Source organism: Muscardinus avellanarius (assembly GCF_963383645.1).
Source record: "Muscardinus avellanarius genome assembly, chromosome: 9".
Classification (NCBI taxonomy): domain Eukaryota; kingdom Metazoa; phylum Chordata; class Mammalia; order Rodentia; family Gliridae; genus Muscardinus; species Muscardinus avellanarius.
Window position 1 is genome coordinate 5152744 of NC_137795.1, and position 19630 is coordinate 5172373.

Genomic DNA, 19630 nt, shown 5'->3' on the forward strand with positions numbered 1-19630 from the left:
TCCCCAAAGTGTATTTTCTAGCAATTGGCACACTTCTTACAGGCCCTCCGTGTATGGATACAGGGGTATTACTTAATTTGCATCAGCATCCAAATCTCCTCGTCCCTCTGCTTGGGCACCTGTTCCAAACTCCCAGGTAACTGGAATCAGCCCTGGGAAGTGGAGGTCCAGAGGGAGCCTTCCTGAGGCGGGGACAGAGCTCAAGGTCCCCTCCCTCCCTATTCCTGGCTCCTCACCTTGCAAAGCCTCCCCAGCAGACCCCAGGCTTCAGCCGCAGCTCCCGGGCTGGAGGGGAGCCTGACCCCTGGCTGTCAGCTCACCAGCCACTGCCCAGCACCAGCTATAAATAACCCGGAGAGGCGGGCTGCGGGCTGTGTCACCGCGGCCCTGGGGTGGGGAGAATGCCCCCAGTACCCAGCTCCTTACCTAGGCCTCCCGGTTGGTGGGAAGCAGGCAAGCCGGAGGGGAGGGGCGGGTCCTGCGGGAGCTGCCTGAAGTAGCTCTGGTCCCCAGCCCCTAGCGCAGCATGGGGGATCCCGTGGGGCGCTCACGTCTCCTCCTCTGTCTGCTGTGTCTGCTCCCGCTGCCCCAAGTAAGTGCGGGGAGGGGCTGAGGGGGAGGGGAGGGGCAGCAGGGTTGGAGGTCTCTGGCTGAGGAGGGGAGCCTAGACGGGGTCTCCAGGCTTGGTGCCTGCATTCCGTGATGGGATGGATATCACTTGCCTGCTGGAGGGGCAGGTGGAGGGAAATGAATCTCTTAACACCAGCTAGGGTGGGACGGGGAGCCCTGGTGAATGAGCAGAGGGTTCTAGGGTGACGGACGTGTCTAGGACTAGAGAGTACAAGTTCTCAATCTACTCTGCTGCCCACAGACCCCTGAGCTACCTGTCTTACAGGACCCCTTAACTGCGTCTCCACCCCTATTCCTGCCCCAGCAGACAACCGGAGAGCTGCCTCCAGGACCCCATCTCTCCCCTTGAAGCATCCCCACCCTTCAGCCCTGGGCAGAAACAGAGAATCAACTACTGAGGTGGGGGAGGGGGATAGATTCTTGGCTTCTCCAGCCCCACCCCAAATGCCCTGGGCCAGAGTCAGGGTCAGCCTCTGGGGATGTGGGTGAGGGATGGAATGTAGCTAGAAAGGCTGGAGAAGCAGGGGCAAAGCTGGGAGGGAGCGATTCGCAGAAACAGAAGCAGGAAGAATCTACCTCCAGCCATGTTACAGATGGGGAAACTCAGACTCCCAGAGTGGGAGGGTAACCAGTCCTAGGCCACACTTTTCCAAAAGAGCTATAGCCAGGCATGGTGTTGCACACTTGTAAGCCCAGTACTTGGGAGGCTGAGACAGGAGGATCACAGGTTTGTGGCCAGCCTCAGCTACTTAATGAGGCCCTATGCTACTTAGTGAGACCCTGTTTCCAAAATAAAATATAAACAAGGGTAGGGGTGTAGCTTGGAAGTAGAATGCCCTTGGGTCCAATTCCTAGTACCACAAAAAATAAAAATAAATGAAGAACTACAACGTTAAAATGGTGCAGAGGGCAAGGGGGGACAGAACCCTGTAAGGTCTGCCAGGATTGAGCCTTGGGGCCATGTTCTGGGCCTCGGTGTCCCCGGATGTACCAGGAGAACTCACGCACTCAACAGTCATTCAGCAGCTACTAGTGAGCAGCCACTGGCCAAGTGGCTTTGGGAACAGAACCATTCAGATGCCTGTTTTGCAGCTCGGTGTGTGACCCTGGAAGGCTACTTGAGTATGCTCAGCCTTAGTAAAAGGTAAAACGAGGAAGGCATTGGTGCTTCCAGAACAGTCCTGAGGAACAGTTGAGCTACTCAAAGTGAAGCACTCCGCATGGAGTTCCACTTGGGGAGGGCAGGCTGTGGTGTTGTGCCAGACATGAGGACTCGGGGCCTTCTTCTCAGGGCTGTGCCGAGAGGTGTGGTCAGCATCCCCGGGGCCCTGGATCTGCCTGGGCTTTTATTTTGCTTTTGTCAGTTTGTAATACATTGAATGCAGGACACTCTACCATCAACCTATATTCCCACCCTCTTTATTTTCTTTTGAGAGATTTTCATGAAGTCACCCAGACTGGCCTCAAACTTGTGACACTACTGCCTGAGCCTCTCAAGTTGCTGGGATTATAGGCATGCACCATAGTGCTGGCTGGCTAGGTTCTTTGAGTGCCACTACAGACTTCTTTGGGGACAAGTGGTGGTTGGGGAGGGAGCTCTCCGTCCACTCTTAGGCCTTGATCAGTGCTGGGCTTTGGGCTCCTTGCCCCTTCCCACTGGTTCATGAGAGCCAGGGGCTGGAGAGCGGGGGGCGGGGACTAAAGCATCAGCAACAAAACAAAACCCAAAGCAGGGGCCCGAGGATGAAGGGCTGCCCTTCAGCCCTTCCCTCTGGGGGCCAAGCAGGTTACAGAGAGAACTCTTGATTCCTGCTTTCGTACTCAGCCTGGCAGGGGTGGGAGGGAGAGTGTCCTGGGTTCTGGCACACCAGAGTTGGAGGCCTCAGAGCAGACCGGCAGATTAGCTACCCTCAGTGTCAGCCCCAGGCCTGACCTGTCCTGACGACCCCAGACAGACAGAAATGAGTTTCTCACACAAAGTCCCTCCACGTGAACCAGCCACAGGGGACAGCACCTTGGTTCTTCTGACCCCAAAGCCCAGCCCTCCTTATTCTGGCCTTTGCAGTAATGGGATTTATTTCTGGGTCCTTGGCCAACTATTCTGAGATTCCTGCTCCCTGGGAAATGAGAACCTGAGAAGGGAGGGCCTGCAGCAGGGAGGGGTGCTGGCTCTCAGCACTTGTCACTTGTCAGCCGTGTTGAACCAGTGCCCTTGTGGCTCCCACTCTGTGCTGTTCCTGGCCCAGAGGGACACCTGGCTGGGAAATGGCAAAAAAATCCTGTGTGTTTACAATCTCTGGAAACTGGATCTAAGAAAAGGTGAATGAAGGAGTAGGCTCCCTAACAGGAAGTGGAGGAGGAGGCCAGTGAGCAGCGACTGGTCAGGGGTGAAGAGCTGAACCCGGGTGCGCAGCAGGGGCAGGCCCAAGATCCCAGCCCCAGCCCCAGCCCTCGAGGGATCACTGTGGGGCCCCAGCGGGCTCTGGAAGATGGCAAGAGCTAGGGAGGTCTGTCGGCAGGGGAGGCACTTGCTGTGATTGACTGTAGACGTGCCAGTTAGGCTCTTTTTGCCATTTTGTTGGTTTTAAGTATTTTTTAAAAAACAATTTGTCCGAGGGCACTGCCTACTTAACTCTGTATTCCTCGGAAGTCTCAAATGTGCAGAGGTTTGCAAATGATAGGACTTAGTTGTGCCCTCTCCGCTGTCAATTTCTACTTTATCTAATTGTAAACATTTTAATGCCTCTTCAGCCAGGTTATCTAAAGTCCTTTTATTCAAAATTCTAGTATATTAAGATGTCATTTCAAATCTGCACCGGCAGAGGAAAGATAGGTCGCTCGGTTTATTTTGTTTACTTTACTGAATGGCCGATCATGGGCAGACATGTGCTCTACCCTGTTTTAGACAAGTACACACACCCCCTATTTGTTTTGTCTTAAATTTTAAAAGCATTGCATTATAATTAAACATAATAGCAAGATTCATTGTAACGTTTGTATAGACATCACCTATTTGAAGTTTCACAATACTCCAAGTAGAAAAGACAGTTCTTACCCCCCTTTTTCTCTTACCTTTACAAAAATCTAATTTTAATGTCAGGCTATTTTTAGGACATTCAGACAAATGCCAAAACAAATCAGAAGAAGGGTGACTATTAGGCAAAGTGGGCAAGTTAATGATGCGGGAGAAGGCTTTAGACTGAGTGACTGTCAGGCGAGCCTCCAGCTGGTTCTCCGGCACCTAGATTTTCACACCTAGCCTTCAGGTTCAGAATCCAGGTAAGGCTGAGGCGCAGGGGGCAAGCGGGAGCCATGGCTTTCAGATAGGAAGAGAAGCCACGGAGTGAGGAGCCAGCTGAGCTTCCCTAGGGACCTTGCAGGGGGACTGGGGCCTGGAAGGAGGAGCGGGGCATCCTGGGAAGAGAGGCCTCAGGAGTGGGAAAGCCGCCCCAACCTGCCTGGGGTTTTGGGGTTCCCACTCGAGGTCCTGCATCCTAGAAGTTAGACCAAACATCTACAGTCCTCCCTTCCAGAAATCCAGGCCGAATGCAACTGCCTCCTTCCTTCCCATGACTCTGGTCCCCACCTTCTTCTCAGTGGCTTCTGTTCTCTGCCTGCTCTTCAGCCAGCCTGGGCCCCGACTGCTGTTCCATCTCCCTTCTCCCTGCCCTCACCCCCTGCCCTCCCTCCTCCTCTTCCTCTCTCTCCTTCCTCCCTCTCCTCCTCCTCATCCCCTCTGCTCCCCCTCCTCCCTCTCCTGCTGCCCTGGGTGCAGTCGTTAGCTGGGAAGCTCTGAAGGAGCACGGGGCTGGAGGAGCGCCCTCCCTGAGTCCTTCTCTGACCTTGGGTCGCCAAGGGAGGAGTCTGAGAGGACTCGGCCCCATTCCTTCCTGTCGCCGGCAGCCCGGGCCCAGGACTAGGTCCCGTAAATCTCCTGCTTAGACCCAGAGCTATATTTAGAAGGAAGCTTGCTGCCAGACCCAGCAAGGAAGCTGGGCCAGACCCGCTGGCTCCTGCGGGGTGGCACCTTGAGGCCCATCTGGGCCCAGGGCACAGGTTCTGCCTGGACAGGACCCAGGGTGGAGGAAGAGCAGCAGCTGGAGTCTTTCTCTGACCGTTGCCTCTTCCCTGCTGCCAGGGATCGCCTGCCCTCTTCTAGAGCCAGAGCTTCCCACTCTAGGACTGTGGGGGGGAGGGGGCAGAACCAGGGCCTGGGCTTTCCACACACTAGCCTCAGCTAAAGGAATCCTATAGGCAGAAGGAGCCCAGAACAGCCACTCCCATATTGGGGATGTGGGTGTCTCTACCTGGCACAGGGGAACCATGGTCTCATTCATCCACCTACCTAGTCAGTCCGTCAGTCCATAAACATTTGTAGAGCACGTATGTTGTCAGACTCTGGACTGGGAACGGGGAACACAGATGTGGACCCTGGGCTACAGTCAGACTCCTGGGCCCGGAGACAGCCAAGGATCAATCAGCAGGAAATTCAAGATGTCCCCATCACAATCGAGAATTCTGGCAAAAGGAAAATGCCTGGTTTCTGAAATCAAAAGTGCACACACACGCTCTGAAATCAAAAGTGTTCCCCACCAAAATTCCATCCTGACTCGATCAGTAGAAGCAGCACGAGCCTAAGAGGGGAGGCCCAGTCCGGCAGGGCCAGCCTTCCTCCAGAGACCATCGCCAGCTTCCTGTAACTGACCATGACTATAAATTGGAGCTTCCCACAACCCCTCTTGGGTCAGAACAGCTCACTGAACTCAGGGCCACGTTCACTTCTGTTTACTGGTTATGATGAAGGATGCAGATGGTGGAGGGCTGGGACAAGCCCTGGGGAAACGCCTCTGAGCAGGCGGGTCTCTCAGCCCCTCCATGTACTTGCAGCTAGGGGCTCCCCAGCCCTCATCCTCTGGAAATGTTCTGGAGGCTCCATGCCATAGGCAAGATCCATGACTAAGTCTCCAGCCCGCTCCTCTTCCCCAGGGCAGGGAAAGTTCTAAGCTTCTAATCTCAGCGTGGGGTCTCTGTAACAGTCCCTATCCAGAGCCTACCAGGGCCCACCTCAGGAGAAGGAAAGGGGCACCTGCCACCCAGGAAATGACGAGGGCTTCGGGAGCCCTGAGCCAGGAACCGAGGATTAAGAAACACATGTTTCTTTTTACATCCCAATATCACACGGGGGCCTATGGGGAGTTCAGATGTTACTGAATCCAAATTTCTCAGCTCCCTTGTAGAGACCCCGCCCAGAGACCCAGTTCTCTGTCTATAAGCACCCCATCCCCACCTCTGTGGCAAGAGAGGGGCTTCTTAATCATGTGGCTTCCTGAGCAGTACAACCACCCCATTGGGGACCAGAGTCCTGTGTGAGTCAGCTTTCCGTCACTGCGACAAAATGCCTGAGATTAACAGCTTACACAGAGGAAAGGTTTATTGGGCTCCGAGTCTCAGAGGTTCCAGTCCATGGCCGGCCAGCTCCTCGCTTTGAGGTCTGTGGTGTGGCAGTACAGATGGTGGGGTCGCGTGGCAGAGGAGGACTCTTCACCTCAATGTGGCCAAGATGCAAAGAGAGAGAGCCAGGAAGGGACCGGGATCCCAATCTCCCCTTCAGAGCAAGCTCCCAGCAACCTAACCCCTTTCTACCAGGCTCTACATCCTAAAGGTTCCATCACCTCCCAGTAGTTCCACAGGCAGGGAAGCCTCCAACACAGGACCCTTTGGGGGACACTTATCCAAGCCTTGGCAGGACTTCTCAGTCTCTTTGGAGGTCACCCAGGACCAGCAGTTCCTATCCACATCACCGGTCTATCTGGGCTCAAATCTGCCTCTGTCTCTACCTGTTGTGTGGCTTAGGAGGTAAATTCACCCAACTCAGTCTCACTTCCCTCCTCTATAAACGGTGCTATTCACTGAGGCCGTGGCAAGGAGTGAAGGCTCTGTGTGATGGGAGGCACACAGGTCCACGTCCAGCTGACTCCACGAGCGAGGTGCCCCTTCCCGCCACCTTGCGCCCGCCAGTGGCACTCTAGCCCTGTCTCCTCTGAGCCTGTGCTTGCTCAGCCCCCGCCCCCTTTTACCCTTCACCCACCTGTGGCCGTGACCTTCCCTCCTTGGGGACCAGCCGCAGTGCCCAGCCCTCCAGGAGGCTTCGGTGGCCTCCAGGTCTCCTGAGCATGCTCAAGGCGGAGGCCAGAGAGGGACCGGTGCCCGCCCGAGTGGCGGGGGGCTAGGGGAGACCCAGGCAGGCCCACACTTGAGTTGGGCAGGGAGGAGTGTGGGTTCTCTAGGAAGCTTTTCAAGAGAGGATGGGCTGGAGCTGGGCTGTGGGGGACCTGAAGCCTCAGCTCGGAGCTTCAGCCCAGACCCCTCTGAAATCCTCATTGAGACCTGCCATGTAGTTCATGTGCTGAGTTCTTGGCATGTGGTCATTTAATGCACACAAAAAGTTCTACGGGGTGTATACCCCCATTTTGAAGATAGACTAAGACCCAGAGAAGTTAAATAAATTTGCCAAGGCCATACACTGTGCCCCCAGAGCCCTGAACACAAGACTCCTGCGCTCTGCCCTCTCTGAGAGCTCAGCCTGCAGGCCTTGGAGGGGACCATGCATGACACATGTCTCTACCTTCCTGCCCACCAGTCTCCACCACCACCACTAGGGGCTTTGCCCAAAACAGGAACCTACAGGCCGTGCTGTGGGTCCTCACGGAGTCAAATCCACCCCAGCAGCCCTTTGGAGAGAAGGAAGACCCTTCGCTGTGCCGGCTTCTAAGACGAGCAGAGATGTTACAGATAATGGAGCCAAGACCTGGAGTCCTTCCAAAAGCCACCTCTTATCCATTTGCCCAGGCTGGATGAGCAGGCTTGGAACGCTGGGCAAGGCGGCCCTGAGCCCCCCACAACGTCCTTGCTCAGCGAGAAACCTCTGCCATCGTGTGAGACCTGGCGTCTGAGGCCCGGCTAGTTCCACATCACTCAGTCCGGGGGAAGATGCCCTGAGCCCACTCCCTGGGGGCTTAGAACGGGTGTTGTCCACCTAGGAAGGTCAGGCAGAAGAGGAGAGAGCTTCCAGGACCAGAGGTCTGTGCCTCCTCGGACCACCATCAGCAGCAGAGCTTTTGGGTCGGGTGTGGCCTGCAGGGGCTGGGGTCACTGTGACCTTGCCCCTCCTGGGGAAGTGTTAGCAGTTGCTCTGCAAACAGTGGGGACCAGGAAGGGGTCAGCCCTAGAGCCCCCACACTCCAGCCCCAGCAGAGGGTGGGGCCTGAAGATTTTCAGAAGATCCCAGGGCCCAGAGCACCCCACCCTCACCACAGGCAGGTGAGAAGCCTTTCTGGTGCCAAGAGACTGAGCCTGAGGTGCTCCCAGCAGCCCTGGGTCTGTGAGCAGCAAGACCCTGGCTCCCAGGGTTTCCTGCAGGCCTGAGCTCAGGAGGCCCCTTATGATCACACGCACACACACACACTCTAATTGTGCATGCACCTCACACATCCTGCTGCCCTGCCCCTCCCTCCACACCTAGCACTGTGGGCAGGACTTTGGCAGAGAACAGGAAAGGGCTGAGAGTCCCTAGGCAGGGTGTCCCTACCTGACCTGGGACACCCCGAAGATGGTCACAGGGTCCCTGGCAGGGCCCAACCCACAGAAGGTGTCCTAGGAATATTTGTCAGGGGGCAGATAGCTGGTAGACACCCCTGCTCACTTTGTCCACAAGGTCCAGGTTGGACTGAGGGACCACAGAGCAGAGTCCTGCCTGGAGGTGACACTGAGCTGGACCATGAACCCGTTCCAAGGCCACTCCAGGGATCCAGGTTCGGCCAGACCACTGCTGTGTTTTGTGGTCTTACACAACTCCCGCCTCAGTTTCCCCCCTGTACCATAGAGTTAGAGGAGTCAGGCACGAGTGACAGAACAGGGCAGGGAACAAACCTGCATCCTCGGTGGCCAGCCAGGGCCCACTCTGACCCTCACTCGCGTTCTCCCCTAGGCGGCCAGGTCGAGCCAGGTGCCCAGAGACCAGCCCCTGAGGGCTCTGCTGAAGCAGTACTGCCACGCGGCTGTGACCCTGACCAACCTCTCAGGTGAGGGCGTGGAGGGAGGAGAGCTCGGCGGGGTGCTGGTGGGCCCTGGCTTCTGGGATGGCTGGCCTCAGCTTTGTTGGGGTCCTTCAGCAGGCCCCATCCCCAGGTGAGCCTTGGGCTCCTCACTGGGGACACAGGTGTTGGCCGGACAATCCCTCTTATGCCCAGCTTCCTTGTGGGCATGGAAAGTAAGGGGGCTTGGCTGGGCTGGCCTTAAGAAGCCACAAAGAAAGCCAGGTGTGGTGGTGCATGTTTGTAATCCCAGCATTTGGGAGGCTGAGACAAGAAGATCATGGTTCGCAGACAGCCTCAGCTACTTAGGCCTTTTGCAACTCAGTGGACCCAGTTTCAAAAGAAAGAATAAAAAATAGGGCTGGGGGTGCAGCTAGGAGGTAGAATGCCCCTGGGTTCCATCCTTAGTACCGGAAGAAGAAAAAGAAGGAGAAGAAGGAGACGGAGAAGGAGAAGGAGAAGGAGAAGGAGAAAGAAGAAGGAGGAGAAGGAGAAGGAGAAGGAGAAGGAGAAGGAGAAAGAAGAAGAAGGAGGAGAAGGAGAAGGAGAAGGAGAAGGAGGAGAAAGAAGAAGAAGAAGAAGAAGAAGAAGAAGAAGAAGAAGAAGAAGAAGAAGAAGAAGAAGAAGAAGAAGAAGAAGAAGAAGAAGAAATCATGAAGAAGGTGACTCCTCTGCAGCAGAAGGTGTAAAGCCATCTCTGGTTGCCGTGGCTACAGGCATCACCACCAGTAAAGACCTGCGAAGCCGCAGCAGAACCTGAGTTGTGACCCCTCCAAGTATGGATTCATAGGATGAGGTGGCTGCTGCCAAGCTCTGAAGGACCCTGGGCTCTTGGGGCCCTGGAGACATCTCTCCAGAGCCCCACCCAGGCCTTGGCCTCCCGAGTCCTTGGGAGCAGCAGTAAAGGAGGAGGGTGGGGAGCCCTTTAGCTTGGAGTGGCTACCAGAGCACAAGGGGTCAAGGTGTTGGCCAGTGCTGGTTCCCAGCAGGCAAAAGCTGCCCCAGCTGGCATCCAAGGGCCTGTGCTCCTTCCATGGGCAGTCTAGCTATGGGTCCGGCAGACCCAGTCTAGATCCCACCTCCTACCAGGGCAAAGGTCTGACCCAGAGCCAGCCAACTGGCCAGTCTGTATTAGTTTCCTGGGGCTTCTGTAACAAGTAGCAAAGACAGGGCAGCTTGACTAGCAGCTGATTTGTCTCGAGATCTCGGAGGCCAGCGGTCCACAGTCAAGTTGTGGCCACGTCCATTTCTTCTGAGGCCTCTCTCCATGGCTTGTAGATGGCCGTTGCTCATCTTCTCTGTCTCTACAAGATCTTCCCTTTGCGCACATCTGTTCCCAACCTCCTGTTCTTATAAGGGGACCAGTCATTTTGGATCAGGGCCCACTAACCAAATTGTATAGATGTTACCTTAATGACGTCTTTAAAGATCCTACATCCACAAAGACCACATTCTGAGGGATGGAGTTAGGACGTCAACAGATGGGTTTTGGAGGGACACAGTCTGACACCGTTAGAGCCTCAGTTCCTAGTCAGTCAGGTACAGTCAGCGTCTACTGCAGAGGTTTACTGTGGAGGATGAATGAGAGAAGAGACAGTGGGGACACCCAGCTGGGGACATGTCCTCACCTCAGGAAGGCCCCAGCCTCCCTTACCACGCTGCCTGCCTGTCCTAGGCCACGCTGGCTGCTGGCATACCCACAGCCCCTCTGTCCCCTCTCCCTGAGCAGGTGCTGCAGACCTCTTGCTGTCCCCTTAGTCGAAAGCTCCCCATCCTCTTACCCCTGAGTCCAGAGAAGAGGCCCTGGCCTCTCCAGAAACAAGGCCTTCCCTGTCCAACCTCTAATGTCATTCATCGATTGACAAAAGGCATTTATTATTTATATAAAATTGTTTACATAAAGTTTAATCACAGAAGGCGATAAGTATTCATTATCCCACACCCCAAAGAATTATTATAATATATTCCTCAGGAGTTTATGGGTCCATAGCATCTCATGCTGTTCTTTGTTTTTTTCTTTTCTTTTCACCCAGGAGCATTCTACCTCTGAGCTACATCCCCAGCCTTATTTTTAATTTTTATTTTGAAACAAGGTCTCACTAAGTTGCTAAGGCTGGTCTCAAACCTCCAATCCTCTTGCCGCAGGCCCCCAAGTACTGAGATTCGAGGTGTGCACCACCATGCCTGGCTGAATGTCTGCAGTTTTATAATCTATTTTCCCCCTAAGAACTCAGCGTGAACACCTCCCCGCGTCATTAAGCATTCACACACCCCATCGCTGCGATCAGCCTCAGAGTCATGATGGGGACTGCCACCTGTCATCAGCCACACCCTGAGTGCCGAGAGCTGTCAGAACCCGGCGGGCCTCAGGAATGCTTTCTCAGCCTCCTCACCTCATGGTGGCCCCATTTCTGGTGTCAGCTAATGGAGAAAATGCACAATGACAAAAAGAAACTCAGAAACAAGTAAAACCAAACACCACTGTTTCGATTTCAGACATACACGCATGTGAGAAAACTGAGGGTGGGGGAGAGAAGAATAAGAGCAGGAGAATGACAAAGGCAGCCGTCAAGAGCATGCTTCCTTGGGGAAAGAGTGTGCAAACAAATATGCAATACGCAAGTGTTGGTAATGATCAGTTTGGAGCTGGGTGGCTCATTACAATCAGGCTACACACACACTTCCAGAAAAGGAAAGACCCAAATAAAATAAAGTTAGGCCACGTGTGGGCTGATCATGACAAGAGGCCATGAATCAAAGACTGACCAATTCAATTGCGTGTCCCTGAGGCCCAGAGAAATACAAATTATACATAATCATGAGCGCAGTGACGACTTCAGGCAGGCTTTTAGTGGGCCGTTTCTATGTATTCATCACAGAGGCATCTCCCTGTAGCCGAAAAATAACTGGGCATATGTTGGGAGGTAGAGTATTTATTCTGGCCATAGATAATACAAGGGTCCAAGTGGATCTAAGGATTTCTTGAAATCATTTCCTGGTCCAGCACACAGACGACACACACATACACAGCCCATCTGGACCCATGGGAAGAAAGCCTAGGCCTGGGGGACAGGCCCTGGGCTCTCCCCAGCTCTGGAGACAAAGCATTTGTTCTAATCACTAAGCCCAAGCTTTGGAGCATTCTGATGGGTGCTGAGGACACTTCGTAAACAGGACCAGCCCCAAAATCATCAACCTAGGTGAGACAGAAACTATTCCCTGGCAGATAGGGGTGCCAGGAAGGGCCACCCAGCCAGGCAGGACGGAGGTGAGAGCTTAGCTATGTGCTGGAAGGTGAGGAGGAGTGGGCTGGGCTACTGGAGAGCAGAGAAGGAAGGGCGGGCAGGGCACATGCAAAGTTCAGACAACCCGGGCGATGACAAGGCGCTCTGAAGGTCGTCTCAGGTTTAGCAGGAGAACAAGGATGGGGGCGGGGACAGGTGACCATAAAGAATCTTCTTTGCCTTCCAAAGACATGTGCTCCACCCTCAGAGCAACGGGGAGCCACTCTTGGGAGGAAGAGTAAGATGATCGTAGCTGTAGAAATAATCTCTTCACCTGCCACTGGGAAGAGTCAGGCCCAGCTGGGCCTCTGCAGAGATGAGGGCAACCTGGTAGGATGGGAGAGGGAAGCTCTTTTTCCTCCTCTGGGCATCCTGCTGCCCATCTGTAAAATGAACATGGGGAATTGGATGGTCATTGAGGGCCCTGTCTGGGCCCACAGCCTGGTCCCATGACTGGACATGAAGACACCACCTCCTCCTTGGTCCTGAGGTGGAGTGAGATGGGTGTAGTGTTCAGGTTTGGATATAGAATGTCTCCTGAAAAATCTCATGTATTGGCCGGGTGTGGAGGCACATGCTGTAATCCCAGTACTTGGGAGGCTGAGACAGAGGATCATGCACGTTCGAAGCCACCCTCGGCTACTTAGTGAGGATCTCGGCAACTTAGTGAGACCTGTTTCCAAATAAAATATAAAATAGATTGGGGGTGTAGCCCAGAGGTAGAAGGCCCCTGGCTTCCATCCCCAGTACCACAAGAAAAAAAAAAATCTAATATATTGGCAATGCAAAAATGTTCAGAGGCGAAATAATTGAATTACGAAGGTTCTGATTGCATCAGTAGATAAATTTGTTGATGGGTTAATAACTGGAATGGATTTACTGGGTGGTAACATAGGCAGATGGAGCATGGCTGGGGGAGGGCGGCCCTTAGGGGTGTCTTGGGAACTTTATCTATAGGTTCCCTTCTCCCTCTCCCCCCTTCCTCTTGCTCCCTCTCTTCCTCCCCTCTTCCTCTCTCCTTCTTCCCACTAGCATGGCCTGAGCTCCACAGATACAATCTGGCCTAACATGGACTATACCCTCCAGAACTGTGGGCCCCAAATACATCTTTCTTCCTCAAAGTTGTGCTGTCAGGAAGTTCAATTACAGCCATGAGAATGTTGACTGGAGCAGGTGCAGGGCAGGTATCTGGCCTGGGAGCACTGTCCTCAGCACCACAGGGAAGGGAGGGATACCTTCGGACCCCCTGGAGTGGCACACCCCATTGCCACCCCCAGGTAACCCTACTACTTTGTCCCAGCTCTGCCTGAGTAGACTCCCTGTCTTTGCAGTCTTAACAGAGGTCTCCCCTTAGAGACGCAAAGGTACACACTGTCCCTTACACCATTTTCTAAGCTGACATTTGCTTGGTGGAAAGGGAAGGAAAGAGAATGGGCGTGATATGGTCCAGATGGGGACAGTGAGGTCTGTGCCCTGCATGTGTAGGCGACGCCATGCATTTGGTTGTGCAGTGGGTGTGTCTAAGCTGTCCACTGTAGCCGACATCGGAGGTGGCCAAGACATGGGCCATGGGCAGCTGAGGCACCTGCCTTGCCCAGGCTGCTTATGATACATGGGGCTCTTCTGCTTCCCTGATCTTATTTGCCCTGTCCCTGTCTCAACGCAGGCTTCCCAAGTACCTCTCCCTTACTCCCCCATGCCTGGCTTGGATCTGTGACAGGACCACCTGCATCACCGGGAACCCACCTCCATCCCAGAGGCCTTCCCTGCCCCTCTGCTGGCTGGCTTAGTCAGCAAAAAGGCCTCGGCCTTTGTTTATGTGTAGTTGGAGTTAATCTAATTGAGGAAAGCTTTGTTTCTGTCCAATTTCTTCCTCGTTTACCTATTTGCAAACACTACAGTGAGCTCTAAAATCAATCTGCTCCCAAACTGCTACCTTTTCCAGCTCCCTCTCTGTCGCATCTAAAGCAACAGACAATGGTACCTCTAATAAAAAGACCCAGGAAAAGCCGGGCGTGGTGGCACACGCTTGTCATCCCAGCATTCGGAAGGCTGAGACCTGGAGGATCGTGGTTGCGGACAGCCTCAGCTACTTAGTGAGGCCCTCTGCACTCAGTGAGACCTGGTTTCAAGGTTCCATCCCCAGACCCGCAAAAAAAAAAAAAAAAAAAAAAGACCCAGGAAGAAGCAGCCCCACATCCTGGAAACTCGGGGACGTGGGGTCTGCGAGGCTATGCTCGGGACCTGACTGCCCATTCAGGACGCAGAGTGACCTTTGACTCTGCAGCCCAAGTGGTCACTTCCTAGAGGAAACTGTTACGTGTGCCCTTCCAGCTGGAGTGATTGATCCTGGTCACCCAGCCCAAGCCTCTTCTGCAGAAACCTGCATGTAAGATGAGCCCTTCTTGGCATGCAGTCACCTCCTGAGATAGGTGTCCTGATCTAGTGAAGTCCCTCCTTGGTGCGTGGAGACTTTCCCAGGGAACTCATAGGCTGTCCCAGCCAGGCACACTCGGGCCTCCAGGGCCACAGCTCTGTCTGGGAACTAGGAATAGGACTCTGCCTAGGGCTGGAGTCAGGATCAAGTCTCAGGACACCACTCATCCTTCCCAGCTGCCAGCACTGTGAGTTATGGAGACCAAGGGCCTTTCCTCTGCAGCTGCCCCGCACCGAGCCAAGTGTCCTAACTATCCACTGAGGAAGCAGAGGGCCTGGCTGGCCGCTCTGAGCCCTGCCCTGGGCAGCTGGAGAGATTCCAGGCCTGGCCTCACCACTCACTCACCCGCTGCCTCGCTCGCCCTGCCTGGCCAGTGACAGACATCAGCATTAATATCAATGTTGCTGAGACTGGACCACACAGGCTGCCCGGCCTGCACTCGGCCGCCCCTGCTCAGAGCCCAGGGCTGGCTCAGGGTGGCCTTCAGCCTTCTCTGGCACCTTCAGTTCCCAATAGAGTGAGGGGGGCAGAACAGGTTCTGGAGTCTCCAGCCCAGCTGGGACTGGATCCCAGTTCACCCTGCCCTCTAAAGTAAACACACACACACACACACACACACACACACACACACACACACACACTTTGCATCTCAGAACCAGAGTTTCCCTGGATTGGGAGAAATTCTAGGAGAATTTCCCTGATGGAGAAGACACCAGCAGAACAGGCCACAACCAGAGCCCTGTTCCCAGAGCCTGAGTCTGCATAGTGGGCATGGGCGCCAGGCCCACCCCGAGCATTCCCAGGGTGCAGGCCCCCAAAAATTAGCAGGCAAGCAGCCCCCGGGAGGCCTGGGCAAACTCCCTGTAAAGGTTTTTAGCGTCTTCACACCTACCGGGAGGTCTGACTTTCCCCCTCTCCTGGTGCAGAAGCCAGTCAGGTGGCCTTGCCCCAGCCTGGAGGAAAAGAAGCACACCCTCACCTCCCACTTTATTCTTTGTGGTACCCAGGGCACTAAGACCCAGGAGTTTGACGTCTTCCAGACAATTTCAACCAAATTATCCCCTAGACTTCCCCCATCTCAATAAATGACAACACTGTCCCCTGAGTCACCCAAGTGGGAGACCTGGTAGTGTCCTTGGCTCCTGTCTATTGCTGGAAGCCACCCACCCACTCCCCTCTCCAGAGCCTCCTCCCGGGCTGAGCTCCCACGCGGTGCACAGGTCTTCAACCACCCAGGACACTTGATCTATTTAGACGCTTCTGTGGCCTCCCGGCCTCCCTTAAGGTCCTTCAGCCCCTTTCCTTCCTTCCGAGAGACTACAGCGGCTTTTCTAAAGCGCGTGGCTGCAGGAGGAGGGTGCCTCCCGCGCCCCTAACCCCTCCAGCGTCTAATACCGATTAGAAACTCCAGCGAGAGTCACCCAACTTTGGCTGGCAGCAGTCCCTCGGTGAGGGAGACTTCACTGGGTTCCTTGGGGGGTGCCAGGGCGCCCTTCGCTGCGTCTGCAGTTCTGGGACCCGCCATCCTCCATCGGAAGGGACCATCATACCACCCCAGCCTCGAGCTCGCCAGCCCTGCCGCCCTCCGCCCGACGTGGGAGGGAAGAGAGCTGGGACCCTGGCAATTCCCGCTGGGGTGGCGCGGGCGGGCAGGGGGATGGAGGCTGAGCCCCGCCGAGAGGAGCCGCCCGGCCCCGCCCCCGGCGCCGCCATTGGCGGTGGCGAACGGGTGGACCCGCAGCTCCGGGCTCCGCGGCTCCTCTCTGCGAAGGTCCGGGCTCGGCCGCTCCTGGAGATCGGGCGGGCGGCCGGAGTGGGCGGGCAGGGCCGGGACCTGCGCCCCCGGGCCGTCACCTCGCCCCGCTCCCGCCGCCAGCCGGGCGCCCACTCCCACTGCCTCCCCGCGCGGCGCCCGGGGCGCGATGGACGCCGCGCTGTTCCACGGTCTGCTGGAGGCCAACTGCAGCCTGGCGCTGGCCGAGGAGCTGCTCCTGGACGGCTGGGGGCTGCCCCTGGACCCCGAGGGTAGGCGGGAGACCAGGGGCCCGAGCGGCGCGGCCCCTTCCCCGCGCCCGCGACCCCTCTGAGCTGCGTCCGCTCTCCCGTCGCCAGGTCCCTCCTCCTACTGCAACGCGACCTGGGACCAGATCGGGACGTGCTGGCCCCGGAGCGCGGCCGGCGCCCTCGTGGAGAGGCCGTGCCCCGAGTCCTTCAACGGCATCAAGTACAACACGACCCGTGAGTGGCTCGGGTCCGCGCCGGCCTCGGGAAGGCGGTCGGGAGCGGGGAGGGCGCTGCACCTGGCGTCGGGGATGTGGGGGCGCGCCTCCGGCCGAACCCCTGGCAGAGGCTCTAACCCGCAATCCCGCGCCCCGAGTGGACACGGCCGAGAAGGAGAGAAGGGAATACTTCTTTCTCTTTGGGGCAAACCGCTCCTGCACCTGCCGGTGCCTGAAGTTCCCCATTAGGGCTCCTTCTCTTTGCGTAGGCGGTCGCCCCAGCCAGGAGCCAGGGCAGGGCGCATTATATATACACGCTAAGTTTCCAGCCCCTGTCCCCCGCGGGAGTTTGGCGGCCAGACTCTACTGCTGGAGAGGAGAGGCGGGTAGGAGGTGAGGGAGATGGGTGAGCTGGTCTGTAGGGGATGCGTGCGGGGCGTAGTTGCTGGCGAGCTGAGCTGGAGCGTGCGGGTCACCTCTTTCCTAACTGGATGTCCCGGCTGTGAGTCAGGGGTGTGGGCAGCTGTCCTCCCGCGTGGCAGCTGCAGGTAATGGGGGAGGGGTTCTAATTTAGGACCACCCTCATCTCCCAGGGAGAAGAGCTTGTGCCCTCCTGCCTCCCTGCAAATCAGAGGCTGGCTCCACAGTAGGGAAGAGGGGTTCACAGTTACACAGCTTCCAGGTGGAGATGGAGTCTGCTCTGGATGGAGGGTCTGATGGGAGCCAGGTGTGAGGTCTTAGAGGCTGTGGACAGCCATCACTGGTTCCCTGGAGCACCCTGCACACCTCTGGTCTCACCCTAGCAGCAAAGCACCCCCTAAGACTCCATGGGGGGCTGTTTACCTAAGGCCCCTCATCCTAGAGCCCTGCTAGCAAGCCCTTTCTGTGTCTGCATCTGAACGGCAGGCCAGCTCCTCCATCGCCACACATACACACATGCATCTGTGCACTCCTACCCCAGCAATGTGAGGCCTTCATGGTGAGAAATGGTAGAAGGCCCCACTGGAGTGCCAGTATCTGGTGCCAGGCTGCACTCCCCTGTCTGCACCAGCTGGGGGCGCGCTCTCTCTCTCTCATGGACCCAGAAGGTGCTGGTTCCGGTACTGGGGCTGCTGGGAGCGATTTATCATTGAGAACATGCTTCCTCTTTATGATTTAAACACTTCTAGTCGGACGTGGTGGGGCACGCTTGTAATCTCCACTCTTGGGAGGCTGAGACAGGAGAATTGCATAGGTTCAAAGCCAGCCTCAGCTACTTAGTAAGGCTCTCAGCCACTTAGTGAGACCCTGTTTCCAAATAAAGTATAAAATAGGCCTGGGAGTATAGCCTGGAGGTAGAAAACCCCCTGGGTTCCACCCCAAGTACCACACACACACACACACACAAAAAAAAAAAAAAACCACTTCTCCTTGGGAGGAAGTGAGGTCCCCGACCTGGGAGGTGTCCAAGCAAAAGGAATGCCTTCCCAGTCCCAACATTATGAAACTGTACTTCGGGGATTCTGTGAGCTTTGTGGATGGGGGCAGTGAAGATCAGTATGCCCAACTCAGGCTGGGCCAAATGGGAAGAGAAAAGTCCTGAACCCAGAGCCTGTGAACCTGAGGCCCACTCTTCACAGCCTGGACTGTGCACCGCTCACCTCATCAGCCTGGAAGCCTCACCCCACTCCCGAGGGTAGAGTCTGGGTCTCTTCCGAGCACCGCTGGGCATAGTATTTTTCAACCAGTTTATTGGACACCTACTGTGTGCCAGCTAGAGCATGGGTGCTGCATCGAGCCCTCATCTGCTACTGCAGCAGACAAAATGGATACAGAGTGATATATTCCTAATGGGGGAGAGAGAGGGGCTGATGGGAGGGAGCCATGGGCTACACATACCAGTCTGCTCCCTCCCATCAAGCCAAATGAGAACCCGAATAAAGCTGGGCACCACCGAGGTTGGTAGATGTGGTGGCAATTAGCCTCTGGTGCCTAATGAACAATTTTCTTGGACTAGAGTGCTGCCTGCACTGCGCAGGAATGAGAGTGGCCTGTGGGGTGCGGGAGCATTGCCATTAACCAGTACCTGGGGCTGGAGGGCGGCGGGCAGCCCCAACGGAAGGAGCTGCTGACGGTAACGGGGAAGTGAGATTGATTTTCCATCTACCTGCCGGCTGCAGCCTCCTCCTCTGTTTACCTTTTTGCTGCCTTCCTGGAGAAAGAAGGACCCAGGGAGAAACCTGCTCCTGTGAGAAGCCTGGGGCACCGTCTGAGATCCTTTTCCTTCCCCAGTCTTGTTATGCCTCGTGTCTTAGAGGGCTGGCGTTTTCGGGTGCAGAGAACAGCTTAGGTTGCGGTCTCCGCCATCTTTCAGCTCAGCCCAGCACAGAGAACCTGCCACAAAACTACCCAGAACTACCCAGCACTGATGTCCTGGAGAGCTCTGTGCCCATCGCCCCACCCTGCCTTGGAGCTGCACACTGCTCCCGTGCCCATATGGCAGACGAGAATGCTGAGGCTCAGAGGCATGGGCCACTTGTTTAGGGCTCTCCAGCTTCTGTGCAGCAGTGCAGGAGGGGACCCCCAGCCATTACTAAGCATGGGGCACCCCACCTCCAGGAGGAGAGCTTAGAGGGACAGAAGGAAGGCGCCTGCCTGCCCTAGATGGTCTGGAGGCCAGCTGTCCAGCTGCACTGCAGGTTGGATTTAGCAGGTGGATGTGTGATGGGCACAGGGGAGGCCCAGAGATGGGGTTCTGCTTTGTGCCTGGGGATAGTGAGTGCTGCGTGAAACACAGCATGTTGTGTGGAGAAAGAAACAGATGAAACCAGAGAAGAGTACGGAGGGTATAAGATGCACAGCCTGGGGGACTTCACTGTCGTCCTCCAGGACCAGGAAGGTCAATGTTTAGGTGAGCTCAGGAGGGACTGCAGCCGCTCTGGGTGGAGCAGAGACTGGGCACAGAGAAGGGGCCTGCTGCCAGGGACC

The 19630-nt window shown here is 55.9% G+C and overlaps 1 protein-coding gene across 4 annotated transcripts in view; it reads left to right on the forward strand.

The window, feature by feature from the left end:
• Positions 1–526: 526 nt before the first annotated feature.
• Positions 527–19630, forward strand: part of CRHR2 (corticotropin releasing hormone receptor 2) — a gene marked incomplete at both ends in the record, with an annotated part of 39775 nt that continues 20671 nt past the window's right edge. For 3 of the 4 annotated variants that reach the window (XM_080701399.1, XM_080701400.1, XM_080701401.1), the window contains 2 exons: positions 16367–16469; positions 16557–16682. In XM_080701399.1, coding sequence (XP_080557525.1) covers positions 16367–16469; positions 16557–16682 — 229 coding nt within the window. Of the gene's footprint in view, positions 593–8617; positions 8712–16366; positions 16470–16556; positions 16683–19630 lie in introns of those variants that run through there. The other variant, XM_080701398.1, reaches the window with a different exon arrangement.